General features: G+C 40.1%; 1 protein-coding gene across 1 annotated transcript; it reads right to left on the minus strand.

Annotated features, from left to right (window-relative positions):
- Positions 1-3,251: 3,251 nt before the first annotated feature.
- On the minus strand, positions 3,252-20,431 carry NSUN3 (NOP2/Sun RNA methyltransferase 3). Its single transcript, XM_054974279.1, has 6 exons — positions 20,254-20,431; positions 17,396-17,505; positions 15,516-15,859; positions 12,744-12,898; positions 10,991-11,112; positions 3,252-3,652 (listed from the first exon to the last, which is right to left on the minus strand). The coding sequence occupies exons 1-6, from the start codon at positions 20,347-20,349 to the stop codon at positions 3,391-3,393; spliced, it is 1,089 nt and encodes a 362-aa protein (XP_054830254.1). The 5' UTR covers positions 20,350-20,431; the 3' UTR covers positions 3,252-3,390.
- Positions 20,432-22,256: the final 1,825 nt, after the last annotated feature.

Here is a 22,256-nt window from a genome sequence, read left to right on the forward strand (position 1 = left end):
GCCTGGAAGGTTCTCCCTTGCTGATGCACTAGCAGTTTAGTTGACGATATCCATTGATATCTTATACCTGCTTCATTGAGTTTGTTGATGACAGGTTTTAATTCTCTTCTTTTAATTAATGTTTCATTTGAAAGATCTTGATATACAAATATTTTTTTTGTTTTGAAAAGAAACTTCTTGCTCTTGCTTCCCGCATTACTTTGTCTTTCGTCCTACTGTCTAGAAAGCTTACAACAATGTCTCTTTGCTGCCTGGCTCTTAAGTTTCTCACTGAGCCCAATTTGTAAGCATTGATAATGGTGGGGGTAATTCCCTCCTCCAGTTTCAGCTCATTGCCTAGCCATTCAGCTATAAATGATATCAAGTCTTTATTTCCTTCATCATTCTCTTCAAAACCTTTAAGTTTCACATTATTATTTCTCAGTTTATTGTCCAGGTTGATTATTTTATTTTCTAACGTAGCATTTTTAGCTTCCAAGACCTGGACTTTTTCTTGTACAGAAAGACCCAGCTCCATAGCATTTTTTTGCAATCTGAGAAACCTGTTGCAAAGATTCTTTTATTTCACTGAGCTGATTTTTAAGGATGCCTTCAATTCTAGTGACAGTTTTCTCCTCCAATCTATCCATAGCATTTTTAACTCACTTTCAAGTGCCTGAATCTTCTCTGTTTCTTCAGGGTTTCCCCCGGCAGCCATTTTAGCCTGCATTCCTCTTTTTTCAGCTGCAGCTTGAGTAGCTTCTACAGGCTCCAGGTAAGCTTTTAGAATTGGGTTTGTCGGACCAGAGGCCTTAGTCTTGCCTCCACCGACTTTGCCCATAGCTTTTTAAAGGCTGCTGGAGCTTGGGCGCTTAAAATTAACCATGGCAGGGAGTTGGGGTTTGCAGCAAGTCCTTCAAGCGTCCACCATGCCGGTGCAACACCCCCTTCTTAGGCTAATTAATAACCTTTTAAAAATTATGGATATGAAGGATCCATGTATTTATATATGAAAAATTTGCAATTAATTTATTTAAACTAAAATAATTATGCAAAGGGAATATATTCTCAAATATTGGCAGTACTTCAGGATCTGCATAGCAGGACATTTTGGAAAGTTTTTTATATAATGATGTCATTTGTGTCGTCAATTTTTAGCATTTTTGTTATCCCTTGGAAATCATGACTTATAAGAAATTAAAACAATGAATGGACTTTTCTATAAATCATTTTTATTCATTCTTCTCTCATATAAGGCAGAGAATTGACATCACTTTGGCCAAGCCATTTGTTCAGCTTGTTTATACCCATAATTACAGCTGCAATTATGTAGAAATACTCTTGTATGTGGTGACTACAGATATTCTTCATCGTCACTTTAGTTTATGTATTTGTTTTATAGCTGCCAAATAAAATGCATTATGTTTCCAAACTGAATGCCCAAGTGCCACTTCTGTTTGGGAATCTGCTGTTTTAAGGGCATTGCAACAGTCTGTTCTCCCACTGTATATTCTGACAAAGGTAGGAGTAGTTGCAAACTGGTCTCAATATAATCTGTAACTTCTGAAAGAGGCAGAGCTTCTGAAAGAGGCATGACCTTCTGCATGTAAACTACATGCAACATAGGGAAAACATATTACTGCAACCTAGGCCAACCTCCACGTAGAAAGACAGATTGCACATAAAAATATGTTCCTGATAATGAAAAACCTTTTTGTGGTATGCCTCAATCTGACTCAATCTGGAGGTATAACCACATTTTAATAATTGTTAGCCCAATAAAAGTCAGCTGCTCAAATGGCCTAAAAAACACAAGTGATTTGTATTTACAGAGGTAAACTTCAGCTAACAGTGACTTGTGACCTTGGGTGACTACATTTATATTTTTTTAAAAAAATAAACTGTATTTTTATTTCAATTCATAAGATCCTCATGAAGGATCTAGAAAAAGATAAACCAAAGATGGGTAAATTTCATTACTTGCTAATGAGAAGTGATGATAAGTTAACTAAAGATATTTATTGATGGCTGATGTTTGAAACTTTTCTTTAAGGAGCATATATGGGAGCCGCTAGCCAACAAGGACAAGGGTATATGCTACTGTGATGACTGGAAAAGCAGTTCAGAGTTGAAAATTTTTTGCCAATGAAAGAGGGTTTTCACTTGCTAGAAGCTTTCTGGAGTGAAGGGGAGGGCCTAAATGATTCTGTTTTCTTGGAGAGGTGATGGGGAGATATCAGACAAATAGATACCAGAAAAACACCAAGCCTTCAAAAGCTGTCATTTAAAAGAAGTAGCATTTACCCCTGTAACTCAGAGAAGTTAGGATCCCATGCCCATGAAAACGCTTGTCTCTGTGTTCATGAATTTTTAACTTATACTGTCACTGTGTATTCAGACACAACTACCACATTCAAGAGGGCTCAGACTGAAAATTAGGATTCCATCACAATACCATAGTGAATGACTGTGCATTGCCCACAATCCAACATAGAATTTAATTATGCTTATGCCTAAATTTGAAAGCAAAGGATACTGTTTCCATATCAGATTGTGAGCCCTGTTATGGCTGCATACTTTTGTATAAAGATGAAACCACCAAAATAGCCATAATGCAAAACAGCAGTTCTTGTACTAAATAATTTAGATAGATGACTAAAAGACTGCACTGCATTCAAACTGTGATATAGACAAATGATTTTTTAAAATAAGGAAACTCACCAAACCTAGCCCAAATAGTGTTATAAGCACTTCTGGTGAAATAGGCCCAATTTTGAGTGTATCTCAAGGGGAAAACAATTCTATAGTTATTCAGCAGCTACTGAGAACACAGCACCTTCTCACCCCAGCACCTATGTTTGTTACCCAAATGGCATAATTCAACAAATAGTATATACTGACACAGGACACAGACAAGAACTTCTTGGAATTAATGTGGTTTCCCTCAAGTAAAACAGATACGCTTCATTTGGTACTTTCACAGATACAAAGAGCAACCTAAAAGTAATTAATAATAATTGAGCAGTGAAACCAAAAACCTACAATATCCTACCTGTGTTAGTATGCAGAATACATCTACAACTTTTATACTCGTAGAACGTATTTACCGCAATTTATTTACTACAGCTCTCAGAATGATTTTGACCACTGGGGCAGCACTTTCCACTCTTCCACTCACAAGCAGATTCAACTACTCTGCTACCTAAACAAAGGTTCCAAAAATGTATATATTTTTTTAAAACTCATTTTTTTATCAAAAGCTACAAAAGAAAGACAGTATCTCATTTATTCAAATTACATAGTGAAAAATTGAGGTGAAAAGTTAACCACTAAAGAAATAAATAAAAGTTTTATCTTCTAAAAAGCATCTGTCAATATGACTTACAAAAATCACACAAGAAACCATGTGTGTCAACATTTCTTTAGTTTAGATATGTACATTGGACCCCATGCTCTTCCCATTTCTGGAAGTATTAGAAGTTCATGCTGCTGGACATCTGAAGCAAGAGTGAATTCTTTGGAAGCAGATGTGGCTAGGGCACTTATATCCACAGGCAGAACATTGCTGCAGGTGTTAAGGATGTGAGTTACAACCTCACTGTTCTCTGCCTTAGAAAGAGTACATGTGGAATAAACCAGAGATCCTCCTGGGCGCAAGGCCTTGATCGCAGACCTGAAAGTAATCACAAGGAACTGAGTTGTATCTTTTCAACAGAAAAAAATAATTGCAGTGATCTAGAAAGCCTTGAAGCAGAGTACAAACTTTTATGCACTCAGCATCTATTAGCATTCTGGCAGCACATCACACGCTTATCAACACAGAGAAAATGAACCCACTGGTGTATTATTTGGAAAAACATTTTAACCCTTAATTTTTAAAAGTATTGTGAATTTCCTGTATTAGGACTTAATCACTATACTCGGATACCTCTGAATTCCTATATGGAACTGTTAAGTACACAGCAGACAATGCCATTGCCATATCCTCAGAAAAAGAGTGAAAATTTCTATATGCAATGTTTATTATAAAGAACAATAATACATTTTCATTACAAAATGTGCTTCTGTTATCATTGATTAAAAAGTTGCCTGCCCTTTCTATCATTTAAGAGCATGCCTATTATGAGGTCACTAATATGATTAGAAATCAAACATTTGGGGGATGAACTGTACAGACTTCGCACAAAGTGCTGGGACAGGAAGACGTTCTTAAACTGAGATAAGCAATTGCTTTAGAATAAGCTGGACAAAGTAAAACGGCCTGCTGTTTATTGACTCAGCCAAAAGGTTAAACCACCAATAAAAGCTGTAGTAATGCATTTGAGGGCAATTCCATTCCACTCAAGAGCTTTACAGCACCAAAATTTCATAGCAGTAATCTACTACAAATAGTGATGAGAAGTCACGGGGGCTATGTCATGACCTTACCTCAAATGTATTGTACTAGTGGTACCATTACTAACTTTTGGGGCGAGAAGGAACTAGAATGGGGAGAAGAGAAGGGGGGAGAAGGATAAATTGGTATTGCAGGCTAGTGGCTGTTAGTCACACTTTATTCCATTGGTATCACTGGAGTGGTGACAAGATTTTTTGAAGTTTTCCAAGCAATTTATCATTCTTTAATTTCAGGGGTGCCATTTAAAGAAAGGAGAGGAATGTGTCATTCCACTCGCCACTCATGTGTCAGCTGAAATGTGATTATTCATTAAGATTTCCTATTATTTCTGGCCAACTACCTGGTTTAATAATTTGAGTGCCCACACTGGTATAATAGCCGACAGTGCCATTCTTAGCAGAGTTACACCCTTCTGATGAAGTCAACTGGCTTAGAAAGGTGAAACGTTTCTCAGGATGTCAATGTAAGCACATCAACTATAGGCTGGAGAGTCCTTCATTAAAAGTTCAATCAGCCATAAACACCTCACATGGTCTTATCCTGCATCCTTAGCTCCTCAAAATTGTAATTTATAGGTAATAACACTGGAAAATTGCCATAAGGATTACCCAAAGCACTTAGGAAAGTGGCTATATAAATTCTAATCTCTCTCTCTCTGTATATAAAGATAAGTGTCCTGACTGACTCATCAATGCCCAGCCCAAAACCCCTGGACCTAAAAACATGAAATTTGGGGAGAACATTCCTTTCATGATGCAAACACCCACTAAGAAGGGATTTTAGGGATAACACGCTTCACTTTATTCTGACACCTTTGTGAAGCTCGGGTACTATGCTATTACACTACAAAACCAACTAACACCCCCCCCAAACCAAAAAATGTTACGTACCCGTAAGTATTATAACGGGCTTTAAAGTAGCTAAATACTGTAGTGAAGCATGGGTATCACGCCAGTCATTACTATAAAAATTGAAGGCTTAATTAATTTCAAACCTACAGCAAGCTCAAAGAACAAGATTTGAACACAATGGATAGCTCTCTGTACACAGTTCAGTGAAACTGAAAACTCAAAAGATCAGCCAGCATTCATTTCATGGTTGCTTTGTACCTCTTCAAACAAGTCTTTAAAGGCTTACATTAGAAGTAACTGGAGAGGAAGCAAATACTAAAAGAAATAGAAAAATAAGAAAGACACCAGAAAAAAGGAAACAATGAGTATCACTTCAAATTCTCAGCAATTTTGAAGAACACGCTTCTTAAATGTCAGCAACAAAATAGCCAAAACCAACTCTGTCACTACAAAATACCAAAAAATAAAAGCCTCATATTAAGATAAACATTGGGATAAGCTGTCATTTTTGTCTTTTTTAATGCCTGCAACATTCATGCCATGTTTCACACAAATGCATACACTCAATCAATAAAGATGCACACATCCAAAGATATACCAGTGCCTGGTAAGTAATTCACGTTACAAGCTCCACTTCCTCATTTCTTCACAGGCTAATTACATGTTCTTCATCCCATTAGAAGGGCCAGCATTAATTATGTCACTAATTCAACTGTTCTTCACATTTTTTTAAATAAAAAGTAGAATTTTCAGGACAGATTGGGAGAAGTACTTCAATGCTGCCATCTTGTGTTTAACATTAGTAGTATTTTCACCAGTTGCAGAGCTGGATCTGATCAGCAGGAAAACAATCTTCTCTAAGCCACTCAAGCAGCTGAAATCATATTTACTTTCATCTCTGCATTCTCTCTTATGAAAGTGATCATAGATTTTGTTTTCCTTTTAAAAGATAAACCTAGACAAGCCACATCACTGTCACTCGGCTTACATTCTACAATTGTTGCAGATTTTTTGTATAAAAATCAATCTGAAAAGGCCACAAAAAACACCCCCGTATCAAAAACAAAGCGATTTATAATATTCCAGTGAAGTGAAGCTACATTGGAGATAGTTAAACAGCTGCACCAGAAAGCATTTCCCTTTTATTTAGGCTGGGCCTTCCTGTTGCAGAAAAGTCAGGCAGCAAAGGACAGTATTTCAGAATAAAGTAAGAAATGCATCAAGTTGTTTTTAATATGAAAACACAGCCTGAACCGTTTCTCTGCATGCAGCAATCTGTCCATTTGGGACAGCTAATTAATTTAATACTGAAATAATCAATTAATTTCACATTTGGGCTCTTTAACATCTGCTTTCCTTCTAACTACAGGATTGTAAAGACTTCGTTATCATCAAACTGCTCCTACAATATCAAAACAAGACTCAAATTTTGAGTTCAGGGGATGTTCTCATACTATAATAAAGACAGGGAAAAATATATTTTCGGACTACAGTTTATGGTAGGGGTGCCATTCCCCTGCCCGTGGCGGGGGATCCACTGCTCCCACCTTCCCTCCACCCCCACTTACCTGGTCAGTGGGGGGGCATGCCCCCCAGGCAGCATGGCGTGCCCCTAAGAGGCACGCCATGCCCCCGTACCCACAGTGGCCCAATTCGCACCCTGCAGCAGGCCTGTTTCAGGCCGAATTGTGCCCCGCAGTGAGGCGATTCAACCACTTGGTAAGTGCAGGAGTGCTCCCAGGCCACCCTTTGACCCGTGTGATGATGTCACTTCCCAGAAGTGACATCATCACGCCAGCCAGGAGCATGTGAGCACTGTGCATGCGCAAGAGGCAAACACAAAAGTAAGAGCCAGTGTCCCAATCTCCCACCAGGGGAGTGAAGGGACTTGGCAACCCTAGTTTATGATATAGTGGTTAGTTTTGGACTAGGATCAAATACTTATTCTTCTGAAGAAGTGAGCTGTGACTCACGAAAACTCATATCCTATCACAAATTTTGTTAGTCTTATAGGTGCTACTGGACTCTTGCTCTTTTCTACTGCTACAGGCAGACTAACACGGCTACCCATCTTGACTTATTCTTCCACAGAAACTCATGGGGTAATTTGAGCCAATCAGACTTTCCCAGCCTAACTTAGCCCACAGGGTGGTTGTGAGAATTTATTTATTATTTTATTTTTATTTACATTATTTATAGTCCACCTGTCTGAGACTCAAGGCAGATTACGTACTGTGAGTCCGTACAGACTATACTGACTGCTAATCTCACACTCTGTAATCCACCTTGAGTCTCAGTAAGAAAGGCGCACTATAAATGACATAAATAAAATAAATTTCAAAGATATTTATATAAACAATGTAATATAAATGCAAATTTGCAAAGATTTAAATAAAATGAAATGACCTAGCTTTGGTTCCCTATCCTTCAGTGTCACAGTCATGAACTGGCTCCTTTGCAACTATGCTTTTAAACCTAAAATAATCTCTGGGACATTAATTTACAAATTTTCTATCATTATCTAAGAAGCTCAAGTAAAATAAAAATCTTCCCCTTATTGCTGTTCCAGTCGACCTCTTCTCCTTTAATCACACCCATTCAGCTCTACTCAAATTTGGGCATACCTCTCTTAAAAATAAACAAACAAACAAACAATTTAATTTGAACAGAATATAGAAATACATTTTCATTCATTAGTCCAAAAACACTCTAATGTCCTAAATGGCTAGACTGTATAAACAAGTATTTGCTTTCTGCCTGCCCTTGATATTGTCATCAGACATTCTTCTCTGTGTCTTTTCTTTTTTGGATATTGAAGTGGTTAGCAGCTAGGAGGAGGCCCTTTTTCAGCTGTGCTAATTCGTCATTTGTGAAAAGCACATGGGCTACTGAATTAATATGCAAAATTATAGGGGAAATGGTATTTGTTTGCAGTTGCTATTGTTGCAGATCTCAGCTAGCTTTGGATGCTTTTGTCAAATACGCTATTTCTGTATTCTAGATAACTGGCCCAATTAGATTAAATATGATTTGGGGAGACAGGCTATTTTGGTTTGTTTAGATTTCTGTCTCCCAACAAGGTTCTTGCTGTCAAGAATGTTCTACTTCAGGATTATAATCTAGAATGATTTATTCAAATTTGAAAAAATTTCACTGAATGATGTATGCTTTCTTGAGCCAGGGGTTCACAAATTGGATTTCACATGTCAAATATTGGAAAGAGAAAACTGAAGGAGGTCAGTGTTTTAAATGTGATTGATTTCTTCAAAGGAAATGGCTGACATGATGCATTACTGCAATAAGACACTCATATTTCGGTTATAAATCACAAGCTTCCTTTAGACCTTTTCCTCAGGAAATCATGAAAAACAAAACAAAACAAAAAGGACTGCCATTACACGGCTTTCCATAAAGAACCCTACTTTTAGGAAAACAAACTATTTTATCTCTCTTTCAATTCATCCTGACAGCTGGGATACTTCTGAAGTGAAACACTGCACTACATAAAAAAGCTTTAGTATTTGATCAATAGCCATAAAATAATATAGCAGGAGAAAATGACTGAGGAGGAGGAAAAAAAATCCTTGCTTAACTCAGCCATCAGCTATCCCCCCTCTCAAATATCTTTATACTATTTTATGGTGCTATATTTTAAATTCCTAATAATTTCTACTTACCCCTGTAAAAAAAAAAACTTCAAAGGCTGTAATTTAAGCAACAGTAAACCAAATACATTCCAAGCTACAAGTTTTCCTCAGGATAGACATAAACTCTAGATAGCAAGGTAGGCAATACATTTTAATTGTGAACATTATGCCAACAGTGATCAACTACATAGCAAAGCTTCCACTGCATATGAAGGGTATATCTACACTACAAACAGAAGACGGGTCTATCAGGATGATCTTCTGTGAAAACTCCCACCTACTTCAAAGGGCCTTGTACAGGAAATCTTCACAGTGAATTGTTGCCATAAATTAATTTAATTAACAGAGCTCCATTTCTCTGAGGATCCCAGGGGAATCATGAACAGGAGTTGCAATACTTTTTCCAAGCATTTCAGAAACAGATATTCCTAGATTTTTTTCAGGAAGCCATGACAATTAAATGAGATTGAAATCTGTTTACAATAAAATTTCACTGTATTTCACATTTGTTAATCTCCACTATTGCCTTGTGGCCAACTAAAAAACATAAGAAGTTTTCAGTTCATTTAATGGATTAATTTTCTTCCAATGAAAGCAAGGCCTTTCCTCTTTTGCTTCATGATAAGGAACAGCTTGTAACCTGCAGGGAACTTTAAAAAAAACTTTCACTAGGAAAAAGCATTTACTTTATGTTTTGAAAAACCCAGATGAATGAAGTGATGTCACAGTATTTTAAAAAAAGGATAATATGACCCTAATATGGAGGCCTTATATTCTCACTCTGAGCAAGACTCCTTAAACATATTTCACAATTAAAAAAAACAAAACAGGGGCCATGGTTTTATTATACTTAGCATTTTTACATCATCATCATCATGTTATCACATTCCACCATGTGTTTGGGCTGGAATTTTTTGGTCCCTCACCAACTCGGATTTTATTCAAGATCTGTGGATTACACAGAGTAAGACAAATATGATCACTAGCTAAGATAGATATCAGAAATCAGGCAAAAATCTGAAAAGATCTAAAAACCCAGCATAAGCATATTTAAACATGACACATTAAATGATGCAGAAGTTACATAGTAGGAACATACTTAACAGCAACAGACTGTATGCAATAGCACAGTCTATAGTCCCTATCCCTTTATCAAAGCATCTTTCTGAATCATTTCCCTACAACCCTCTTACCTCTGTAAAAAAGCCCTCCTGAATAACTCGGTTTTGCATCGTTTGCAGAAAGCCAGGAGAGTGGGGGCCTTCCTAACCTCAGGCAGGCCATTCCATAATGTGGGGACTAGATTATGGAGAGAATGTGTGTGTACAGACAGTTGTGTATCTTATTCATTTGCAAGGTGATATCTGCAGAAGGCCCTGTTCACATAAGCAAAGCTGCCATGAGGAAGCATAGGGAGAGAGGCAGTCCTGCAAATATGAGAGACCGAGACCATGTAAGCTTTTTATGGGTTCCCTGTGAGACTAGGATTTTCCACGTGTGTAAATGAGAAAAAGCCTGGTGTGAAAGTCATCTTAAATTCATGGAAGTGCAAGGAATTTCATTGTGGGTTTCCCAATCCAAGTATGACACTGTATTAATTGCACCAAATGAGCTGTCACATGACGGGGATCATGGCTGCCACCTGAGCCCCAGCTCCTCACATATTATTATTTCTTCTATATTGCTCCATTCGTTTTCTTAGTACGATTTTTTCTTAGTGCATTAGACATTTGATGTTTTCCTTTTAAATTGGCCAAACTGCTAATTATTTGCTTTAACAAATCAAACAATTAAAGAGACATGTTTTATTCAGTAATTGTGTTTTCAGCAAAAGATATAAAAATGCAAATGCAAACTCCACCAGCCTTGCCCCCGTTTCATTCTCCCACCTCATGAAGTCCTAGATACAAGCCTACTGTTTAACATGAACATTTTTCTCTGTATATTAGGGCAGTTATCATGAAAAGATAACTTAGCTCTATGGATTTTTAAATAATGACTGGCTCTGTGCGGCTGTATATGGTTCAGGCAGATGCAAAGCCTCAGAATTTGGCATGCCCTTCAATTCAGGGTAGAGCATGATTGAATTTCAGGCAATTTTCCTTCACACGTCTTACCTTAGCAGCTGTATCTGTACAGCAGATAATTCCTTCCTCTGTGCTAACCTTACGGTAGCCTGCTGGGTATCAGAAGAGAATAACCAACTTCTGTCATTTGAACATGGGGCATCCACTAATACCTTAATGACCAATAAATAAAAAAAGATAATGTAATATTGACAGAAGTCTATTTTCATAAAGAATATTTTAAAAAATCTATCCATCAACAATATCAAATATTTGCCTATTAATTGCATTTCAGGCTCTACATCTATTTTTTACAAACGCAAATAGACACTAAGTTCTTGTTTATCACTGAGTTGTATCCTATCATTCTGCTTAAAAACGTGTGGAGCTTTCCTCTTTCCCAAGAAGTCTCCCTCCAGTGGAAGAGGCTATTTCTCTAGTGGAAGGCTGCCTGGGCTAGAAGAAGGTTCTGCAGCTACCGAAATGGTAGGAATCCATCTAACATAGATATAAAAAAACAACCGAGAACTATTTCTTGACAGATTAAAAAAAATCTATTCCAAAATAGATTTTGGGGATGTTTATTTGTTTGAAAGCATGGAAGTAGCATTCCACCTCCCCCAACAAGAAGTGTTTCCAAAAGTTAAAATAAAATAATTTATTAAGACGATTAAAACCAGCTTGTGGGTTGAGGGAATGGGCTGGGGGCACCTGAAGCTGTAATCAACAGGGAACAGATCTGATCAGTCCTAGATAGAGGCCAATGCAAACCACTGCGAGCTTACTAAATGGGTTCAGAGCACTAGTTGTTGAAAACTTCCTAAGATCCAAACTACCGCATTACATTTTATACGTAATCACCACAGGGATGTAATCTCCACAGGGACTTGCATCCATATGGCAGCCACAAGTTTCCTGTGGCAACTCAATAGTACTGCAGGGGCCCATTTAGGGACCGTGGCATGGGGCAGGGTGCTTCCCTCCAGTGCCATTTTCCCAATCTGAAATGGCCCTGGGGAAGTTATCTGCCCAATGGGAGGGGAAGGACTGCACATACACTGAATGTTTCCATGTGGAGCCCCTTGACATGCAAATAATGTCTCCCTGGACCATTTAGCATTGGGAAAATGTTGAGGGGGAAGGGGGAAGACAGGAGCCCATGCCCCTATGTGCCATGATCCCAACCAGAACTGGGTCCCAGTGGCAGTTCTAAATTGAATTGCCAAGGAGAACTAGCAGCTGGCATTCTACTGCAAGTCCCCACTGAGGCTGTGTGTGAAATGTAACATAGTTTGGGCCTATGTGAATAGGATAAAGCACAATTTTTAAATAAACAGTTGGACCGTAAGTCCTGTGAACAGGAGGAATTTGCAGGTGTGGATTTCCCCCACCTTTCCCCAGCAGCATCTTTTCAGGGAACTGATGAAGGGTAAAGGACACCCCCCCCCCCCTCCAACGCCATGGCATGCAGCATGTTGGGAAGCGGCATCAAGGTGGGAAGGGAAATATGCTTGCTTTGCTTGAGAAAGGGAGGAGGGACAATTTCATCTTATTTCTCCTCTTTCTTGCACAGGGGCTACTGAGGAAAGGGAAGTCAGGAAATATCCACTTCCAGTAATATATTTGATTCATGAGAAGTTGGATCCAATTCAACATGTTTTTATTTATCTTCTGTATTCCATCTGTCATAGGCCAAAATTAGAACATTCACTGAAAGTTGTGATGAGTGTGAGATAAAAAGTACAGAAGAAAAGAAATGAGAAAGTCAGAGTTCGAGGGAGTTGTCAACACATTATAGAGATACCTTATCAAATCTTTCAGGCTGGAGATTTCCAATTTGCCTTCCATCCAACTGAGAAATGATAACTAGATTCATCAAAGATTCTGGGATGAAAGATTCTAGAGTATTCCTCAGCCAATTTGACCTCAAATTATCATATTCATTGGATTGCAGAAGACCTTATATAAGAAATATAAATAAAAATTATTTGCCAACTTTCCAACAAGTTGCCAAGACCAAACCAAACTTTAAATTTACAGTCAGAATCTAACAACTGCTTCTAACATTTTTCCTAGTTATTAGAGCCATGCATATACTCTTTTCCATGTCCAAATATGACATCAAGTGATCATCTGGCTGGTTCGTCGCATAACCAGACGATTAATCAATCCAAAACACACCTCAGTAAAAGTAATTCATAAAGATCATTATGACCAATAAGTGGGGGACCCACACAGACTTGCAAGGGGCATCTCATGCTCCCCTCCCGCACCATTTCCTCTTTCCCTTCACTGCACCCAATAGCCTCTCCCCTTTTCCTGCGTCCTTTTCTCCTTCCCACCTGCTTTTGTCTATCCCCGTTTTCTCCTTTTCCCCTTCCACCTCAGGCAGCCTCCCTCCTATGGCCCAGTTGCATGGTGCCAGCTGAACCAGGCCCAGTTGCATGGTGGGGAATCTGCAAGGAATTGTGTGGGGTACTTCACTTTTCCCTGTTTCTCCTTCCCCACACTATTTCCTCCTTCCCTCCACCTAGTAGCCTCCAAATGCTCACCTTTTCCTACATCCTTCTTGCCTTCAAACCCAATAAACAAATTTATCTGCCCCCCCCCCCCATCTTTACATACATTTCCAAATGTACTTCATTTATATACTGTCTTTCTCCACAGTGGGAACTCAAAGCAGCTTACACCATTCTCCTTGCCTCGATATTATCCTCACAACCCTGACATGCAGGTGAGGCTGAGTGTGTGTGACTGGATCAAAGTCACCAAGTGAACTTCCATAACACAGTGGTAATTCAAACCTGGGTCTCTCACATCCTACTCTGAAACTTTAAGCACTACACTGGCGGGGCGGGGGGGGGACGCTGTTGAGCAGTAGCAAGCAGCCAGGCCTGAGTGAGTTATGCAAGTCACATGGTATCAAATCGTCCAATGATTGCTGTTGGATCTGGCCACAATGAATCCTCCTTCAAAGGGCCAAACAGCACTAGAAAGGGCCTTGCCCCCTCCCCCTGCCTTTTACTGACAAAAACCAAGCCTGAAATAGTTATGGTTGCCTAGCAACAGCTACTCCGAGGGCATCTGATTCTTAGCTACAGGGTCTCCTTTTATCATTTTTGGGTTTTTTACCTCTCCCCCCAATATATTTTGTTTAGATTTCAGGTTTTTCTACAAACCTGGGGCATTTTTCAGGTGTGTAGAAAGATCTGTCTGGTCCATTCATGGCTCCAGTCTCTGGATTTAAGCATCCACAGATCAGGGCCACTTGACTAATAGTATATAAGATGATCTAATCAGAAGGTGATACTTCTTCCAAGCACCAATACTCCATAGGAGAAAGAGTAACATGAGATCTGTCTTCAGGACAAGCAATTTGCTTAGACTGAGGCCACTATGATGAAGCCCGGATGGTCCATTCTTCATGCCCTGATGGTCCATTCTAAGTGCTCTCAGGAGGCCAATTTTCATTAAAGAAGAGCTAGGAGGAAAGAGAATGATTAATTCGCCCCTGCCCCTGAAATGTCATCTCCTAAATACTGCTTCTTTTAACCCTCCATGGCCTCCAGACTAAGGCACTTCCAGGACAGCATTTCTGTGGCTCTAAGGACTTGCATCTGCAGAACATGACTTTCTCACACACCAACACACCCCACACTCCTGCAAGCAGCATTTGTGGGGGCGTTTGGGAGTGGTGAGATGAGAAAGTCATGCTCTGTGGGCAGAACTCTTTGCACCCACAGAAATGCTACTCTGGATCCAAGCCCAAGATTGCAAAGTAAAAACAAGCCTGGAATATTGACAGTGATGAAGCATCATTGGGGAGGGGGATTTTCAAAAGACACACTGTAGGCAGGGGAACAGTTAATTACTGCCTTTCTGAAGCAAGATGCCACCTCTCGAGGAGAAGGGTGCATTATTACAGATGATTTCTTTGCTGGGTATTTGCCTCTTATACCATATCTAAATCCAACAGTTGGTATAGGTTCACACTCCTCTTTTTAGATTCTCATGAGCTCTATAATGACTTTGGTTATTATGAAATATTCATATAGCGTCCTCTAGTGAAACCATCCAGCTGCTTAATGATATTCAGACCCATTGTCTGCACACTAATCTCCTTGCAGCTCAGAACATATAAGTATTTCATTTGCAAGCATCCCCCGTGCCACACATTGGGAAGTGTTCTTTGTACGGATCATCATCTCACTAGCTCTGTGAGATTGCTGTGTTTCTGTTTCAAGCTGACCCTGCAAAATTAGAGTAGTCGAATATGTGAAAATATCTGAGGACTGCACACCACCTGTTTTCATGTACCTTCAACTGATGAACAGGAAAAACAAAGTGTTGGGCAGCAAGGCTCAGATTACATCTGAGACAGAAATTACACCACTTTCTGATGTGCTGAGTCAGACATTAACAACACGTTCAAGCTTTTGACTGCAGTAGGGAAAAAAGGAACACCACCAGAGTTTTCTTAATGCAAAATACTTTCTTCCAAATAACCTGTTTAATAGGTTATATAACTAAACTTGCAGCAAATTTGTCTGTTTAGTTTAGGAGCACAGCATATTACCTGGCCAAGCATACTGAAGCGTTGCTACTGATTTACCCCCTGGAGCAGCACACATATCCAAAACCTTCTCCCCACTCTCTACGTCCAGAGCCAACACTGCCAAAATAGAGGCTGCATTCAGTAGGTAATATTCCTTCAGTCTGCCAGCTCTGTGTTTCTGAGCAGGGAATCTACCAGGAGCACTAGTGATGTAACACTTGAAAGACTGCCGAAAACAGGATGAGGATTCTGGGAAAAGAAGTCGATAACCCTTTGAAAGCAAGTCATTCTCCACTTCAGAGGAGAAACGGAATGGATTCAGGAGAACAGCATATTGCCAACACTGCGGTGTTGTGAGCACTTTCCTGGAGATTTGAAGTAGAACAATACATGTTACTGCACTTGAACATGCACCAAAATAGAGAAAAGCATAAGCACGGCAATGTAAACTGTATTAATAAAAGTGACACTGTTTGCCTGCATCACTTTCTTATCTTGCCACTTTATAAGGCAGGGAACAATATGCAATCATTTCCTAAAGTATCTGGTGGCGATTCATGTTAAAATTAAACAGATCTATGTTCATAATTATGTTTTCCCAAGATCTGACCTCAGGAAACAATCTAAAATAACAGGTGCTAGGGCTAAACTGTGCCTGGAAGTCAACCTTCTGAATTGGAAGACTAGATGTACAAGGTGATACATCTAGTCTACAGTAATAAAGGAAAGATATTTGCACATCCTCAAAGTAATACTGATAACAAGTTTTAGGTTCGAGATGAATCCTGCTGATCAGACCAAATGTATTTCCTACAGTGACAAACTAGATGCCTCCATGAAGGCCGCTACTAGAATGGCACAAAGGCAACAGCAACCTCCCCTGCAGCTGTTGTCCTCCTACCAACTGGCATTCAGAACTATACAGCCTCTGAACACAGGCCTGTCCATTCTTCACCATGAACATTTCTAAACCCCTTTTAAAGCCATCTAAGACAGTAGCCATCATCCTCATCCTATGATATAAATTAATTATATATCGTGAGAAGAATATTTCTGTTTGTCTGTCTTGCCTCTACTATCAATCTATGTTATTTAGTAACTGCAAGATCTAGACTTACAATAAACAAATGTTCTTTATGCACTTTTAGCTACACAATGTATAGTTATCCAACTAATTTGAGGATGCTGTCTATAAACCATCTAAAACAAACTTGAATTATTCTATTGGTGTATATGTTAAATCCAAATGTTCCTTCTTAATATTTATGTCCACTGGGCATTTGGTGTCTAATCACACCTCTTAATTTACATAAGGGCTGGCCAAATAATGACCAGACAGTAAATAAAAAATCAGCCCCAAATCAATTTTTTTGGCCCAAAGAAGCCCTGCCAAATTTATATCAAGGTATACTAAAGTGCTCGTCTTTTCATTAGAAAGGAAAATAATATTACTTTCAAGTTGTAACTAGAAACATTCTTCCATTTGTTATAGAATCTGAAGAAAGGCTGTATCTCAGTGTTAAGAGAACATGTATTATATGAGGAAGGTCTAGTGTTCAAGTCCTGCATGCCCTATCTGATAAAGAGTTTCTGGCAGTCACTATAGACAGTACTACACAAGTTAAGGGTTTGTTAGGGCACAGGAATGAGCAAAATATAACTCCAGCACTTGGACCACTGAATAAAATGCACTCCCACCCAGATACAAAAGTTAGCCATCCTAATTTTATATTAGACTCTTTCTTACCTAGGACTCCTTTTTTATACTAAAAAAAAAGAACTAAAAAAAAAAGAACCTGAGAATTCCATATTATTTTGCACTTTGTGGAATTTTCTAATGTAATTATTTTATGAGGCATTGGGGGAGGAAGGACAAGAGAAAAAAAGAAATGGAAATTGACCTGACTGAATTCCATGCTTCTCCCAACTCCTTGGAGTACTGTTTCTCAAAATGATTGAGAACAACTTGACATACTTGCTTTTGAAGCTTTGCTTCTGATTTTGTTTCCAACTTGGACAGAAAAAGGAGAAAAAAAGAGGGGGCATACATGAATACCAGTTAGCCAAAGACTGTACTGAGTTATACTTTAACTAAATGTAATGCAGTTCAAATGTGCATAGCCGAGTAACAAGAAAATAACAGATGTTTCAAGGACTATACAGTTTCTTAAGGGAGTGATATAAAGATGCATGAAGGTTTTCATTAAAAACAATTCTTATAAAAATATTTTTTATAAGCCGACTAGTATCTACACTGCATTAGTCATAGTAATCTATTTATCAAGTATATTTTTATCCTATCTTCTTCCATGGAGATGGAGATCAAGGCAACATACATAATTCTCCCTGCTCTATTTTATCTTCACACAACCCTATGAGGTAGGTTAGTTTGGGAACATTTAAGCGGCTCATCATGATCACCCAGTGAGATTTGAAGGAAGTATGAAAATTTGCACCAAGGTTGTTCCAGACGCTATAATGCAATCTTAACCATGCCTACTCAGAAGTAAATATCACTGAGCTCCATGGGGCTTTCTCACAAGTAACTGTATTTAGGACTGCAACCCTAGACTGACACTATTCCATACTGGATCTGATCACTGGTGCTGATCTACCATCATTGATGTTCCATACATGCAAGAAGTCTCTCTCAATTACTGTGGACTATCTTTAGGTTCCTTGATTTTGATCTTATTTATTTAGAAAATGTGTAACAGTAATAACAACTGTGCTTATATATAGCTCTTCTAGACAGATCAGTGCTCTACTCAAAGCAGTGAACAAGGTCAGGGTTATTATTATCCACCACAATATAGCTGGGGAGCTGGGACTGAGAGGAGTGGCTTACCCAAGGCCACCTGCTGCGCTCATTGCAGTAGTGGGATTCAAATCAACAGTGCTGTTTTGCAACCCAAATCACTTAACTGCTATGCGAAGACAGCTTTATTTAGAAACCTCCTGAGATATGATTATGATTATTTGGGTTTTTTTATGCCACCCCTCCTCCAGGGAATTCAAGGAATTGTTCATAGGTTTTTTTCATCTCCCCCTTTTGTCCTTGTGAAGTGGGTAAGCATGAGAGCAGGTGACAGGCCCAAGATAATCTAATGGATTCATGGCAGAGTGAGGACGTAAAGATTTTTCCAGTTTAGTTCAACACTCTTAACCATTACACAACACTACAGGCAAACTTGGAAATATACTAGTACTTAGAACTTGAAATATTCAAGCAGCTCTTATCCTTAATAATCCCAGATCTGCTAGCAATGTTGTTATTTTACGAAGATCCACATAGCAAGGTAGTGCTTAAAGAGTGCTAACTGTAGCATTTACAATCTTTGTCTCGACATGTTCAGTTAAAGGGAATGTATGTGTATACAGATGCATGTGTGGTGAATATTTAACTCAAGCCCCTAGGACTTCACCTCTACTGCAAGCCCTCAGTTGTGATCAGTCTAGAAACAATGCCTTTACAGAGAGCTTGCAGAGTGATGATATACCTCCTTAGGAGGAGGGAGTGAAAAGAAAGGGAAGGTAACAAACCCGAATCATTACAGTCGCAGTCTGATGTTTACAAAACAGCATGTCAGTTTATCAACTAGGGCTGAGAGCCAAGCTACAAGTGACACCTGACACAGGTTGGACACTTGTCAGCTTCCCTCAAGTTTTGATGGGAAATGTAGGCATCCTGGTTTTACAGCTTGGCTCTCCATTACAGCTGCAAGACCAGGACGCCTACATTTCCCATCAAAACTTGAGGGAAGCTGACAAGTGTCCAACCTGTGTCAGACGTCACTTGTAGCTTGGCTCTGAGAAGACCATGGTTCAAATCTCCATCCAGCCATGAAACTCAGTGGGTGACTGTGAGCCAGTCTTTCATTCTAGCCTGCCTCACAGCTAGCACAGAGGAAGGGTCAAATCTGAGGTCTTTGGAGGAAGGGGCGAATACAAATTGCAATAGGTAAAGACAAAGATATGAGTGTTAGGTGGAGGGGTAACATAATACGGTCTTGTGAAAAAGTCTCTCAAATTATAGAGATCGGCCAATAAAACTGACTGAAGCTATTCAGAGGAATGACAGCAAGACGGTGAGAGAGCCTGTGCGTTAACTTTATGCACTTTATGAATTCAGTTTCTAATGAAGCAAAGCAGCTTCCCGAATTTGTTCTCACATATCTGAAGAATGTGAGACTGAAGAAAACGGGCGGCTTAGCACTCGCTGTTTCCAGCGGCAGCAACAAAGAGGCCTGTCGCCAGGGCCGTCTTCGGAGGCGCGCGTACGTGAGGAAACGCGCCTTCTGTCGACGTCGGAGGGGGAGGCCCCTTTTCGTCCAGGCTCCAGCCCTCCGCCTTCCAGCCGCCCCTGCCTTTCCAGCCTATCGGAATCCCTGCCAGCATTTTACAGCCCATTCAGACTCATAGTTACTTGGAAACGGCCCCGTTTGAGTCCAATGCGGCTTGCACTGAGGACTGCAAACTTGCTCAATGAAGCCTGTTTCAAGCGGGGCTCAATCCAGACATAAGCCCGTCAAGATCCCCCTCCCCATCGCATCTACTCAGGACTTTCGGGGCCTCGAAGGACGAAGGCAGCTTGTTTTTACAGGAAGGCTGGCGGCATCAGCAGCCGAGCCTTCGCTGACCTTGTCAAGCGGGCCTCGCTTTGTGCTTCTTTCGCCGCTGCAAAAAAGAGACGCAGAAAAGCCGGAACGTCGCTTCTCCCTCTTCCCGCTGTTGCTGCTAAAACCCTGTTCGCGCTCACCTCCTCCAGGGCCGACGAGAGAGATTTTCTTAACTGGCAAGCAGCGGATCGGCAGCATATCCCACGAAGAAGGCCTGGGCGCCGGAGCAGCCACATGGCGCCCAACCCTCCTTTTGACTTCAAAGAACGCCACCCCCGCCGCCCTCCCGTGGAGACCGCGGGAACTCGGCGGAGCGCCGGGCGGCTGCAGAACGGACGGTACCATTTCAGCTGCGGGAGGGGGGAAGTACTGTTTGGAATGCTCCTCCGTGTAAACGAAAGAAATACAGCGGCTTCCAAGTAGCAAAGCAGCCGAGAGCAGATAGGCTTGAAGGGCTTTCCCTCACGTGCACGCTTTTAACTTGTTTATTTTAAGGGACCATTCCAAAATGAGAGCCTCCTCCAGCAACCTGGAGTCCTCTTGTTCAATCGGCCGGCAAGCCTAGTACGCTGTTGTTTTATATGTTTAGTACATACTTCTCCATTTATCCTCATTAGAAGCTTGTGAGCTCGGCGACGGCTCCCTGTGAGTTTCATGGTAGATTGAGTAGGCTGTCAACACGTTTCATTGCCAAGACACTCAACACCGGAACTGAACTGGGCGTGTGTTCATTGTGTCTCTCCCCCCTCCCCCCGTCCCTTCCCCAGCATTCTTGTCCTCGTTTCGAATTTCAGATTCCCTGGACCTGTCTTATTCTTCCATGAAGTAATAAATGTATATTAATGACGCTACAGAAATAATAAGGGTCTGCAAGAAACTTGGGCTGGGGAGATTGCTATCCCGGGTACTTGAGCTGCTGACTCCAGAGTGGTGGAAGAAAATAAGAACAGGTCAAACTCCTCTTGCAGTTCTGAGCGGAGCCAGGTGAAAAGGAGCAGGCAAAATGAAAGTAGATCAGCGTATCTATATAGGCATCTATGATATTTTTATCCTGCCCTCTCATTAAGAAATTCAAGGTAGCATATATCCTCATTCTTGCTTCCATTTTATCTTTACATCAACCCTGTGAGACAGATAAGGATGGGAAAAGCTTGCCTTGCTCTGTCAGCCAGTGTTATGTCAGATGAGGATTTGAGTCTCTTCAGTCCTAATCTGGCACACACTAATGGCCACACCACACTGGCTTTCCAGTAATGCATACCAAACTTCTTCCACAGGCATTCCCACATTTACCCTTCTCAGCCACAAGTTAAACATTTAGCTCACTCGCAGAGGCTGGTTCAGTGTACATCTTCTAGCGTTTCTAAAGGACACTGGTTCTTTAACTCAAGTGAAGATAGCTTTGCTTGATGCACCCTTCCTCTTTCTCCGAGCCTGAAGAGTTCTTGAAAAACATCCTTTGTCTATTTAAAGAAAGAGCTCAGTAAGGAGGGGAGCTTCATCTTTTTGGTGAGCCATGCTGCAGATTAAAAAAATTGTATCAAATGTGTGTTATATTCATGTTGTGAGCCGCCCTGAGCCCATTCGTGGGGAGGGTGGGATATAAGTCAAAATAAATAATTCACAAAGTTCAACATACACTGCTTTTAAGGTCTCTCCTAATTTTGGTTACTTCTCTACCGAAAGAAACATACTTCTCTGGCCTATCCTACTGTGTGTTCCAGAAAACTTAAAAACTTGCTCACGCCATCGTACACCTACAGCAGTCCTCCACTGCTCCTGCTAGGCACTCCATAAAAGAACTAAGAAGTGCCTAACAAGAGAAATAAACACTACCATGGAACAAATGCTAAGGTTCTGTCTTCTATTTTAATTGCATTTTTAAAGTATGAGGCTTCTGAACAGGCTTCATTTGTTATGGTAGCTTCATTGTTTGTTAGCAGAGCTAAACCGAAGAGATCAAGCAGATTACAAACATCAACACTCCATGAGACTGTTGGTAGTTAGATGGAACCCACTATTATTTTTAGATGTATATGTGTGTATATGCTTTGTTTTGACCAGGAAAGGGACATGTAGCCAGCCTTAGTTTATGGAGAGAGAAGGATTCAATATCTTCTTTGGAACAGTATGCAAATGGATA

This window comes from Eublepharis macularius, chromosome 3, assembly GCF_028583425.1.
Source record: "Eublepharis macularius isolate TG4126 chromosome 3, MPM_Emac_v1.0, whole genome shotgun sequence".
NCBI classification, from domain to species: domain Eukaryota; kingdom Metazoa; phylum Chordata; class Lepidosauria; order Squamata; family Eublepharidae; genus Eublepharis; species Eublepharis macularius.

Bases quoted from the DNA above. Each gene is read 5' to 3' on its own strand.
- NSUN3 (XM_054974279.1), bottom strand. From the start codon at position 20,349: ATGTGGCTGCTCCGGCGCCCAGGCCTTCTTCGTGGGATATGCTGCCGA. The intron at 17,506-20,253 runs GTGAGCGCGAAC...TTTCTGTCCAAG, and splicing joins TCTCGTCGGCCCTGGAGGAG to TTGGAAACAAAATCAGAAGC. The intron at 12,899-15,515 runs GTAATATGCTGT...TTCTTATATAAG, and splicing joins GCTTCAGTATGCTTGGCCAG to GTCTTCTGCAATCCAATGAA.